Source organism: Anolis carolinensis, chromosome 4 (assembly GCF_035594765.1).
Source record: "Anolis carolinensis isolate JA03-04 chromosome 4, rAnoCar3.1.pri, whole genome shotgun sequence".
NCBI classification, from domain to species: Eukaryota; Metazoa; Chordata; class Lepidosauria; order Squamata; family Dactyloidae; genus Anolis; species Anolis carolinensis.
In genome coordinates this window covers 247,062,685-247,075,961 of record NC_085844.1, presented here as the reverse complement: position 1 = coordinate 247,075,961, position 13,277 = coordinate 247,062,685, and the positions used below count along the sequence as shown (strand labels likewise).

The 13,277-nt window shown below is 39.5% G+C and overlaps 1 protein-coding gene across 5 annotated transcripts in view; it reads left to right on the top strand.

Moving 5' to 3' along the window:
- Nucleotides 1-13,277, top strand: part of LOC103280468 (tyrosine-protein phosphatase non-receptor type substrate 1) — a 236,307-nt gene that overhangs the window by 201,534 nt on the left and 21,496 nt on the right. For all 5 annotated transcript variants that reach the window (XM_008119591.3, XM_008119594.3, XM_008119590.3 and 2 more), the window contains exons 5-7: nucleotides 7,721-8,062; nucleotides 9,251-9,349; nucleotides 11,728-11,749. In XM_008119591.3, coding sequence (XP_008117798.1) covers nucleotides 7,721-8,062; nucleotides 9,251-9,349; nucleotides 11,728-11,749 — 463 coding nt within the window. The remainder of the gene's footprint in view (nucleotides 1-7,720; nucleotides 8,063-9,250; nucleotides 9,350-11,727; nucleotides 11,750-13,277) is intronic.

Here is a 13,277-nt window from a genome sequence, read left to right as displayed (position 1 = left end):
CCATTCACATCCAATTTCAAAAGCTAAGTGGGATTAGTCTTGATTAGTATTTAGATGATAGACCAGGCACCTGCCAACTCCGGCTCTCCAACTTCCAGAATTCCTGACCATTGAACAAGTTGGCTAAGGCTTATGGGAAGTTGGAGATCCACAGTTTGATGATAGATCATCAGGATTGAATACCATAGAATGAATGCCATAGATCTCCAGGTAAATATATAAAATAGTCTCACTTTGAGACTTTGGAGAGCCAGTCAGAGTTGCCACCTTCTAGACTCAACGGACCACTGGTTTGACCCAATCTAATAAAGTTCCTGCCTTTTCTAAAATAAGAGGCACTTCCTCACTTGCAGCCAAAAATCAACAGCAACAAAATGCAGCCATGCATTAAATCAGAAAGAAACATTTACACCTATATGCCTGGCAGGGAAAAAACATTTAATTTGGTGCAAGAAAAGAACAAAATAAAGTAGGTAGTACTGGTTGAGTCTCATTTATCCAAGATGCTTGAGAATAGTTTTTTTTTTCCGCTTTGTATTTGCATCTACATAATGAGTGAGGGATAGCAGGGAAAGAAGACTAGTTATGCATCCAGCCTCTACTGAGTTTTTCTCAGGGAATTATCATTCTTGCCACAATCGGAAATTTGATGGGAGGGGGGAAAATGTGTGGGATTCTGCTGCTGGACTTAAACAATTCCACTATTTAAAAAAACAAACCTACATCAGCATAAATGCCTTCAGCAGCCATGGACTCAGGCAATGCTGGAAAGCTCTAGCAGCCTGCCAATCCAGGTTGAGCTCACATCTCATTTCCAGGTTGCCCACTCCATTCTGCCATTAGCCAATTGGAAGGAAAACACAGTGTACATTGGCTGGACGGTCAGAGCTTTGCAACATTTCCTGAGCCTATGGCAGCTAGATGCATTTGAACTTTTAATCCTCTAGATATATTTATTTATTTACCTTATTTCTACCCTGCCTTTCTCTACTCCGAAGGGGACTCAAGGAGACTTAGATATGGCAACCATTAGATGCCTTAAAATACATACAAACAGAGACTTAAAATCAATTACCGTATATACTCAAGCATAAGCCGACCCGAATATAAGCCAAGGCACCTAATTTTACCATAAAAAAACTGGGCAAACATTGACTCCAGTATAAACCGAGGGTGGGAAATTTCAGAAATAAAAATAAATACCAATAAAATTACATTAATTGCATCAGTTGGTTAAATGTTTTTTAATATTTACATAAAGCTCAAATTTAAGATAAGACTGTCCAACTCTGATCAAATCATGATTCTCATCTTCTTCAATGTAAATGTGCTTATGTATCCTTTTAATAATAACAGAGTAAAATAATACATGTAATAATAATAATAATACCTGTAATAATAGAGTAAAATAATAAATGCAATAATAATAATAAGATCAGAGTGAAATAATAAATGTATTATTAATAATAATAAAAATAGAGTAAAATAAATGTAATAGCAACAATAATAAATAAAAATAATAAATATTATAATACCAATAATAATAGAGAAAAATAATAAATGTACCATATATTCTCGAGTATAAGCTGACCCAAATATAAGCCAACCAGGACCCTCACCCGAGTATAAGCCGAGGGAGGCTTTTTCAGTCTTAAAAAGAGGGCTGAAAAACTAGGCTTATACTCGAGTATATACAGTAAATCTAAAAATAATACATATTGAACAGTTAAAACATTACATTCAATATTAAAATCACATCATCCGAAAATCATAGTCCAAGGCCATTCCATCATCAATTATCCATAATTCCAAGTCTATTATTACACTGTGCTAATCAACAAATGGCGTTCCATGCAGTCATGCCGGTCACCTGACTTTGGAGGTGTCTACGGACAATGCCGGCTCTTCAGCTTAGAAATGGAGATGAGCACCAACCCCCAGAGTCAGGGGAAAACCTTTACCTAACCTAATCACCAAAAGCCTGATCCCAGAGCCATGTTTTTACTTTCCTTCTGAAAGCTAGAAGGGAGGGGGCTGATCTAATGTTTCTGGGGAGGGAATTCCACAGCCGAGGGGTCACCACTGAGAAGGTCCTGTCTCTCGTCCATGCCAGTCACGAAGCAGGCAGGACCGAGAGCAGGACCTTCCCAGATGATCTTAATCTCCGAAGTGGGTCATGGGGGAGATACGTTCAGACAGGTAAACTGGGCCAGAACAGTTTAGGGCTTTATGGGCTAAATACAACACTTTGAATTGTGCTCAGTTGTAGACTGGCAACCAGTGGAGCTGGCATAACAAGGGAGTTATGTGCTCCCTGTATGTCGTTCCAGTTGGACCAGCTGCAGCCTCCAAATAGTAATAATAATAATAATAATAATAATAATAATAATAATAATAACTTTATTATTACATCCCGTTCCCATCTCCCCAGAGGGGACTCGGGGCAGCTCACATGGGGACAAGCCCAGTTTCAACATACAATAAAATACAGCATAATTAAACCAATGAAAAACGAGTAAAATACAGTAGAGTCTCATCCAACATAAACGGGCCGGCAGAACGTTGGATAAGCGAATATGTTGGATAATAAGGAGATATTAAGGAGAAGCCTATTGAACATCAAATTAGGTTATGATTTTATAAATTAAGCACCAAAACATCATGTTATACAACAAATTTGACAGAAAAAGTAGTTCAATACGCAGTAATGCTACGTAGTAATTACTGTATTTATGAGTTTAGCACCAAAATATCACGATGTATTGAAAACATTGACTACAAAAATGCATTGGATAATCCAGAACGTTGGATAAGCAAGTGTTGGATAAGTGAGACTCTACTGTAGTATAAACATACAAACCAGCATAAAACATCAACGTCAAAACATTAGAACATTAGAGTCTGAACATAATATACAAACTGTAAGATAAAATTCAGCAGACTCTACAAGAGGGAATTAAGGATCTCATTACAGAGTTCAATCAATAAGAGTGGAGTGTGATAATCTCCAAAGGCAACCCCACGTAGAGTGTGTTGCAGTAGTCTATTCGGAATGTAACAGGAGCGTGGATCACCTATCCACCTATCTAGTTGAATATCTAGCCTATCTAGTTGAGTATTTATTCTCTTCACAGAGCAACCAACCAGTTGCCTATGGGAAGTCCACTAGCAAGCCATTAAATGTTGTTTCCTCTGGCTCACTATAGAATTGATTGAGGCAACCTGATCGAATGAGACATTTCTTATGGTCTTAAGCAGTAGGCAGTGTTGAATCAGGACAGGCCCCATAGCCATGCTCACAAGTTGCATTCCTTGTCAAAGACAGATTAATATATGGTTTTCCTGTTGTTTATATTCAGGGGGGCAAACAATCTGCTTTACCCAAACCTCATTTTGGAGAACAAAGGCAAAGGCCAATTGAATTACTAAGGTTAAAAACAATATGTGAACAGTTTTCTCAAGTTTTGGGAAACTCTAATGAGTTGAATTTAAGAGTGTCTCTACAGTAGGCATGGGCAAACTTGGGCCCTCCGGGTGTTTTGGACTTCAACTCCCACAATTCCTAACAGCCTACCGGCTGTTAGGAATTGTGGGAGTTGAAGTCCAGAACACCCGGAGGGCCCAAGTTTGCCCATGCCTGATCTAAAGTGTAATGCAGTTTAGCATGACTTTAGCTGCCATGGCTCAATACTAGGGAATCCTGGAAATTGCTGTTTGGTAAGACAAAAGACCTTCCATTGAACTATGGACTTAAAGTAGTGTCAATCTGCATTCATTCTACATTGTAGATGAACCCCTAGATAGGCAAAAATGTTAAAGTTTAGGATTTGTTCTGCATGAAAATACACATGAGGGTTTGTTATGTTTCCTGTACCAAAATAGCATTTTCTATACAGAAAATAATATTTTTGTACAGAAAAATGTGATGTTCTGTGCAGAAAGCAACTTTATTGTGCACGGAACATGTTTTATGCACAGAAAATGTATTTTTCTGCAAACATTTTTTCATTTTTTGCTCAAAGTAACTCTAAATAGTCAGAAAATTATGCAATTTTTGGTAACTTTCTTACTACAAGGAGAAAGCAATGTATTGTTACTGGGTTGCTGTGAGTTCTCCAGTCTCTATGACCATGTTCCAGAAGCATTCTCTCCTGATGTTTCACCCACATCTATGGCAGGCATCCTCAGAGGCTGTGAGGTCTGTTGGAAACTAGGCAAGTGGGGTTTATATATCTGTGGAATAATGTCCAGGGTGGGAGAAAGAATTCTTGTCTGTTTGAGGCAACTGGGAATGTTGCAACTGGCCACCTTGATTAGCATTTAATGGCCTTGCAGCTTCAAAGCCTGGCTGCTTCCTGCCTGGGGGACCTTCCATGGACAGTCCACAGATATATAAATATAATATATTGCCTAGTTTTCAACAGACTCCACAATTTCTGAGGATGCCTACCATAAATGTGGGGAAAACATCAGGAGAGAATGCTTCTGGAACATGGTCATAGAGCCCGGAAAACTCACAACAACCCAGTGATTCCAACCATGTAAGCCTTTGACAACACAATGTATTTTAGTTCACTCTTGCCTGTGAGAATGAAAATGGTGAAAATTTGCATCGCTATAAACCACTAATAAAATCTCAGAATTAAGTTTCTGAGACATAACTGCAATCGATCCTATGCCTCTTAAGCGCCATTCAGCCCAATGGTATTTATTTCTAGCTGTAGGGATTAGATTGCCAACTGAAATACTGCTTCACCAATGATAGTACAATTGCTTTGGTCACTTTTTGCCCAGAATCTTGAGTCTCTTTCTGGGCAAAGTCCTTGAAGAGAGACATTGACAAGCAAAATTGTGTCCAGAGCGGACATGACAGAGATGGTAAGAGATCTACGAATTAAGCCTTAGGAGGAATGAGTGAGAGAACTGAGCACATTAGTCTGGAGGAGAGAAGATTGAGAGGTAACATGGCAGCCAGCTTGAAATATCTGCAGGAATGTCAGTTGAAAGACGGAGAAAGCTTGTTCTTTGATGTTGCTCCAGAGGGTAGGATTCAAGCCTGTGGATTGAAATAACAAGAAAGGAAATTCTAGCGTCAGAAAGGACCTCCAGATGGCAAGATGTGTTTTTGGCAATTGTCCCACAATGCGACATCAAGTGCCGCCCCACAACTTCCAAAAGGATGCCAGTAGCAGAAATCAATAGAACTGCTGGGACAAGATTTGTTCCGGCAGTGTCTTTTCTTACCTAATTCTGGATGCTGTATTCAGCACTTCAGGTGACAATGCCACACAATGCCTAGGCTGTAGGCCTTGTTCTGTACTCATTCCACAATCAAAAGTGACTATACGGCAGGACTGGGACCACACTGTCACTCCCAGGAGACTTTGGGTTTGTGCTGCCCCTACTACACCTTTCAAAATATTTTAATATATATTTTCCCCATCCATCGCTATCAACTTGGCCCGCTCAGAGTCTTTTTTTTTTTTGGTCCTAATTGTCATTTCCTCTTAAGAAAGGATGGCTGAGGGATGGCTCAGAATTTGCCAGAATTGCATCCTAATAATAATAATAATAATAATAATAATAATAATAATAATAATAATAATAATAATTTATTTTTGTATCCTGCCACCATCTCCCCGAAGGGACTCGGGGCAGCCAACATGGGGCCAAGCCCAGAAAATACCTAGATGACATTTGGGGGCAAAATAAAGTTTGCAAAAGCACATTTTCATTGCTTGGCAGGCAATTCAGCTTGTCGGAGGTGCTTTGATTCTGTGCTCCTGCATGGAAGGGGATAATAATAATAATAATAATAATAATAATAATAATAATAATAATAATAATAATAATAATAATAATTGAACTTCAAAGACTCTGGCAGAAACCAGTGCAGGTGATGGGCACACTGGGTGCCGTGCCAAAAGATCTCAGCCGGCATTTGGAAACAATAGACATTGACAAAATTACGATCTGCCAACTGCAAAAGGCCACCCTGCTGGGATCTGCGCGCATCATCCGAAAATACATCACACAGTCCTAGACACTTGGAAAGTGTTCGACTTGTGATTTTGTGATATGAAATCCAGCATATCTATCTTGTTTGCTGTGTCATAATCAAATAATAATAATAATAATAATAATAATAATAATAATAATAATAATAATAATAATAGAGACAGGTTATAAGAAATAAATTATTATTGTTGTTGTTGTTTGTTGTGTCATACAATAATAATAATAATAATAATAATAATAATAATAATAATAATAATAATTTATTTCTTATAACTTGCCTCCATCTCACCAAAAAGACTCGGGGCAGCTCACATGGGGACAAGCCCTAAAACAATCAATTTGATGTACAATTAATACATAAAACAAATTACAGAATAACATAATACAACAATTATTTAAAACATCTTAAAATAAACACAACTATATCCATTAAAAAGTGAGGTGGAATTATACAGGTTGCATGGAGGGGCAGGCTGTGCAACCGTGGGATTGAACTGGGTGATTCTTGTGGTGTCTTCCAGCTCATGATTCTGGGAAAACATCCTGGAGACCAAATGTAATCCACAATGTATTTTGTCCTATTGTACAAAGGTTAACAGGAAGAACTTTTCCTAGTTCTAAAATAGAAGCTAAACTCATCCTGACATTAGAGTTGAAGGACACCATAGCCCTGGTGAAGTGCTCACTGCAGTGCTGTTGCTGTTGTGTCTCAAGTAGTTTCTGATGTATGATGGCCCTGAGATGAACCTATCACAGAACTTTCTTGCCAGGATTTGTTCAGATGGGGTTTGCCATGACCTCCCTCTGAAGCTGAAACATTATGAATAGAGAATTTCAATTCTAATCTCCCATAGCTCTAAGCCAGTGGTTCTCAACCTGTGGGCTGTGGCCCAGCAGTCGGCCGCAAGAACGAAAATCCAGTCTGTGAACCTTCTTCCTCTTTATGAAATAACAAGAAAGGAAATTCCACAGAGCTGACCATTGCATTGGATAGACCACATCAGGTCTAGATTATTAAATATGGTTTTCTGTGGGCGAGCAGATGGTGAGTACTGGATGGCATGTTCTGTTTCAGAAACTAGAGCTGATGTGGTCTATCCAATGCAATTTTCTGAATCAGCAGCCCAAATAATGAAACCAAATCTAAAGTTAACCAAAATCAGATTTGTAACCCTTTTGGTACTAATGTTGGAGAGTGGGCCCTGGTCAAAGTGGGCCCTGGTCAAGTGGGCCATGGTCATATGATGATGGTGATGGTGGTGGTGATGGTGATGGTGATGACAACAATGTCAACTGGAATGGAGTTGGGAGAGTGACTGATATCCAAAGACAGGAGAGTGACTGATGACCAGTGGAACCAAGGCATAAAGGGACTGGTGTGCTTTACCAATGCGCATCAGTATCCTTATGCATTGGTCCTATTGTGCATCACAATGCTAGCTAGGGAGTAGTGGTGTGTATCAATTGCTCAATGTCCATTAAGATCATCTAATTAGCTATCTGTTCAGGGCATCATTTGTGTGACATTTTGGCAGAGGACCATAGGCTACTGCGGGAAGCAGATCTGAGCTTTTCTTTCCAAGTATACTCCAAAGCCAGGACAGAATTTAGTGCCAGTCCAACCCTGCTCAGAATCCAAAAGAAATTTCCCTAAATGAATTGTAACATTTTGACACCAATGTCTTTGTCTTTCTTTGCACAGTTCCGCCTAACATCCGGGTGGAAATCGACCCGCCTCCTCCTGTCCACCTGAACAATACTGTGACTGTCACCTGCAATGTGGAGAATTTTTATCCAAATGACGTCACCGTGGCCTGGCTTGAGAATAACAAGAGTGAAGCAGTAACCGACGAACCCCCAGTCCAGCATTGGGATGGGACGTCCTCTCTCAAGAGCTCTCTGGTGGTGAAGGCCACTGAAGAGAGGAATTTGTCTATATTTACTTGCCTGGTCAGACATAATTCTCAGCCTCTGGTTAACAAAACAGCAACGTTGATCATCCGGTCATATGCTGAAGGAATTGACAGTACCGATCGCTCTGAAGGTGAATGTGTGGATTGACACAACCAAAATTTGGTGCTTTGGTATTTCCACCCTCTGCTGAATCCATGCAGACGTATCCATGCAGATTGGCTGTTTGTTCTGTATTTCATCTTGCATTGGATATACATCTGCCATGTTTTGGAGAGTATCTGCATGTAACCATGTAAACATCAGATTTAAAAGGAGAAGGCTATCGCTTAGTTGTAGAGCAAATGCTTGCATGCAAAATACCCCAGATTCTCTAAAGGAAAACTTGGGAAAGATCTGGTCTGAAACCATGGAGACAATCGCTGTCATTAAGTGTAGAGCAATCTTCCCCAACCTGGTGCCCTCCAAGTTGTGCTTGAGGCTGAATTTTGGAGAAGTGTTCTTCTCCAACACATCTGGAAGGTACCAAGTTGAAGAACATTAGTACGGACAATACTGATGAAAGTGGACAAGTGTTTAAATGGAATATTAGCTTCGTATATTCCTCTCTCAACCCACTTCTCCATGTCTACCAACTTATCCAGAGATGCCCTTTTGGACTTCCCACCATTCTCAGTTAAAGAGTTGGTGGAACCAAGAAGTAGGGCATTCTCTGTTACAACATTCAAGGTATAGATCACTAAGTCTCAGGAGATCCAAGTTGTTCCATCTCTGTGAATATTGTGTCCCCCTTCTGAAGTTGTTTGCTTCTTTAAACCAAGCTTGAGTCTGCAGCCTCTCTGATCCGTGCCATTGCTCCATCTAGAAAATTATTTATCCGTGCTTACATCTTCTGTCACTTCTTGTTCCATCTCATCTCTCTGCAATATTGGCTGAGATCCTACATCAAGTAGATGAAGCGTTAACCCATGGACTTAGGCAGCGGCACAGCAATGTTTGCCTTGTTAGTGGATTGCACTGTGGCACAACTAAGTGTGCAGCCATATTTGCATGCGCAACACACATCATGCAATGTGAACATACCCATCTGCATGCACAATGCACATGCACTTCACACATGACTCCATTTCTACATACATGAACTCAATGCAGATGATGTACAGATGTCTCCAATACTTTCTGTGAGAGGCTTCGTGCATGAGTAAAACACCAACAGAATCCAATCTGTTATTAGTTTGGCTTTTCTGTGTTAAACATTTAAAGTACCTCATTTGAGATAGGAAGTGAGGAAGCCAACTCTGAATTCAATCTCTTTTTGCAGGTGACATGACTGTTTTCATCATCGTTGCAGTGGTTTGTCTGCTCCTTGTAGTGTTGGTGGTTTCAATTATCTACCTCATCATAGCAAGGCATCAGAAAGGTAAATAAATATACATATGTGTCTATATCTTTCCTTCATTGGTCTCATTCATGCAGTAAGTAGTGGAAGCACTAACAGCAGGAATCAGAGCATAGGATACTCTTCTTTTGGACTACAACTCCCAGAACCCTATGGAGTGGTATCCTCAAAGAGCATGTGTTGTGAATAACAGTGGTTCCAGTAACAATAATTGACAGTGAAAAATATTCAAAGATAGCTGTGTTGGCTGGATTGTATAAGTGGGAGTTTTCTCTGCCAAAGAATACTAGTGTCTCTCCACATTGTAGCCCACAGGTTTCCATAGTATTGAGCCAATGCAATTAAAGTTATGTCAAACTGTGTTATTTCTACAGTGTAGATATACCCAATGTTAGATTAGATGGACCAGCTGTCTGACTCTATAACTTTCTACGTTCCATCTCAGTGACTATCATGGCTTATGAAGCAGTCACAAAACAAATGTTCCATCTCAATTACTATCATGGCTTGTCAGGTAGTCACAAAACAACAATTAGAACTCATGTTTTATTTTTGGCTAACAAACTGTTTTGCTTTAACCATGGCTTGTTGTTACGTATCAGCTTGGTTGGTTCATGACTTGCTTCCTCAACTGAAACAGCAATTGACAAAAGGGGAAGAGAAAAAACATGCCAATAATGGAGAAAGCCAACAGATTTCTTTAGACCTCTGTAGGACATTTAAAAAAAAACATGGCTAACATCAAGTATGGCATAATGTGTTATGAATATACTATCCTTGCTTTGGAATAAAATGGAAATTTCTTGCATAGATAGATAGATAGATAGATAGATAGATAGATAGATAGATAGATAGATAGATAGATAGTTTGCCCTTAATCTAGAAGTAATAGTAGTACGGTTTATGCTGCATTTTGAAAGTCAAATGCAAATATAGCCAGACTGTTAGAAATGGTATACTGTCATGATGTCATTTTGTGCCTTCAAGCTGTTATCATGGGGAAGAGAGGTTGTTTGTAGTAAGTTTGTCTTTGCCTTCCTCTTGAGCTGAGAGAGTGTGACTGGCCAAAGGTTATCCATGGCCAAGCAGGGACATGGCCTGTGATCTCTCAGGGACATGGTCCAATTCTGGTCAGTCTGATGCAGTGGTTTTAGCATTGGATTATGGTTCTAGAGACCAGGATTTGATTCCCTGATTGGCTATGGAAATCCAGTCGTGATCTTGGGGGAGTCACATACTCTACGCCCCAGACAATCCCATAATATGATTGCCCAAGGTTTGCTATAAGTCAGAAATGACTTGAAGGCACACAACAACAACAACAACAACAACAACAACAACAACAACAATGTTAGTGTGAACTTGAAGGTGTTAAATTGCATTGTATGGGTCTATACTAGGCATGTGCAAATTTTAGCCCTCCTCCAGGTATTTTGGACTTCAACGCCCATAATTCCTAACAGCCAGTAGGCTGTTAGGAATTATGGGAGTTGAAGTCCAAAACATGTCGAGGAGGGCTGAAGTTTGCCCGTGCCTGGGGTACATTGTCCATATAATGCACTTTCAAACTGCATTATATGGCAGTGAGATGAGGCTTCAGCCTTCAGAATTTAACTCAATAGTTAGTGATTTTGAATTACACTTACCATCTTGCATCACATCTTTGCAATTCAGGTTAAAACTCAGAATGGGTTCAGGGATATGTCACTCTTGAAAATTATACAGAGCTTGACAAGTTACAATTGGTGCTGTTGCCAGTATTGAATTATTTTCAGGAATAATAATGGAATCACATTTCAAAAGTAATATAGGGGATTAGAACAGTTCTTTTGTTGGTGCCCTAATGGTGTAAGTTACTCTTGATCTTTTCTATAGTCCTTTCCCTAGAATTATTTTCATATTTTATGTCATTCTCTTATCAACTTTATGGGGTTATCCCCTCAAAATGAAATGGAAGGAATAGGAATGAGTAGTGCAACAAGCAACATAACAAGTTCCTTATTTTCATAACTACAGGACGTTATTTTGAAACACTCTAGCAAATAATGAAACAACTTGCCTTTGTTAAAGTAACTTTCAAAGATCTGAAGTTGTGTTTAGGGCCCCTTCCACACTGCACTATATCCAAGGATCTGATCCCAGATAATGTGCTTTGTTTGAACTGGATTATATGAGTCTACACTACCAGATAATCTGGGATAAGCAGACAACCTGGGGTCAGGTATGGGTCAGTGTAGATCCACAATTTTCATCAGATTTTCAAAAGGGATAGTGACTCAGAAAAGATTAAGAAAAATAACAAAGACATAGAAGTGTCTTGGAAGGGATAGAATAAATTTCTTGAAATTGGGGGGAAATAATATTCAAACTAATGCATTTGTTTCTTTTCTCCTTTGCAGGGAAAGACCCTACATCTGTAAGGTAAGTCTGACCTTACTGCTGAGTATTGGGATACTTACTGACCAGGGTATAATAGATAGAGCAGCTTCCTCCCTCCAAAAAAGATCTGATGCACTCCCAGCTATGTTGGACTACAACTCCCATCTTTCCCATCTAATCCAATGTTCAAAGCTGTTCTTCAGTCACAGTGGGAATCCAGAAGTAGAAGTCATATGGCTCTCCATAGCTTGTCGGGCTAGAAGTACAACCATGGGTCTTCACCGCTATTTCTGATGGCTAGTAGGCTACTGGGAATTGTAGTAGAGTAACACTTGGAAAGCTATCATGGCATCATGGTTTGAGTGTTGGAATGACAACTTTGAAGACCAGGGTTCGAGTCCCCATTCAGTCATGAAAATGTACTTTGTTTCCTTGGTCAAGTCACAGACTCTCAGCCCCAGAAATCCTAGTGATAGTCTCACCTTTGGAAACGAGGAAGGCACACAACAACATCTAGTGTCCCACCTCTGGTATAGCTAAGATTTTGGTCTATATCCAACCTGCTGATCTCAATTGGATGTAACATTAAACCAACCAATGCCAAACCAAGCATTGCTAGATTTTCAAAATGAGAGACAGTCAAAATTCATGATATACAGTGAAGACGTAGCTATTAATGAGTTCATGTTCTACCTAAACACCAAATGACAGTACTAATTTCAGTTAATTTCAGTATAAATACTGTAAATAAATAAATAAATAAACTTAACAATGTATTTCAAAATTAACACATTGTTCACATAAATTACATAATGTACATACAGTCAACCCTCCACATTTTCAGGTTTAGCTTTTGTAAATTTGATTATTTGCAGATTTGATTAATATTTTCTCTTGGAATCCCTAGTTCCTCCAGCACAATTTTATGGCCAAACTTAGCAAGAGATCAACAACGGAGTGGCGCTGGAGATCCTGGAGATTCTAGAGAGATGTTTAAAAGATAACATTTTAGAAAATGTTCTTCCATTTTCACAGAGGCCCTGCATTCCTAACCACTGCAAAAATGGAGTTGTTAATGCATTTCAGCTTTTATGAAAGCCCACACTCAAAGCTACAGGATTTGGGGACATGAGGAGGAATTTAAAAGAACAACTGTCCCAACTCTCAAATAAGAGAACATTTCTTATAATAAGGAATCCCTGGAACCCCTCGCTAACACTTAACGTGAATCCTACTGATCCATTGTGTCTCCACTTTGGAGAGCCACGTTGCTTCTGCCCTTGTGTCAGACAAATCCCTTTTCAACACTCGCAAAAACGGAGGTTGGACCAGGGCTGCTGGAGAGGCCACCAAGGAGATTTTTAAAGAAAGCCTTTAAGCAAGGTTGCCTTCCTGTTTGTTTTGAAACTTAAGCAGTGGTCACCTCTGGAGACTTATTATTTTGTTGGCTGGCTTTCTTGCCGTCTTTACTTGTTGTTGTCCTGGATACCCTTCCACCATAGCAGGCCCCCTAAGGCTTCAGTGCTTATTTCATCCTGGCATTATGCAATTGTTTCTACTTTTCTTATTC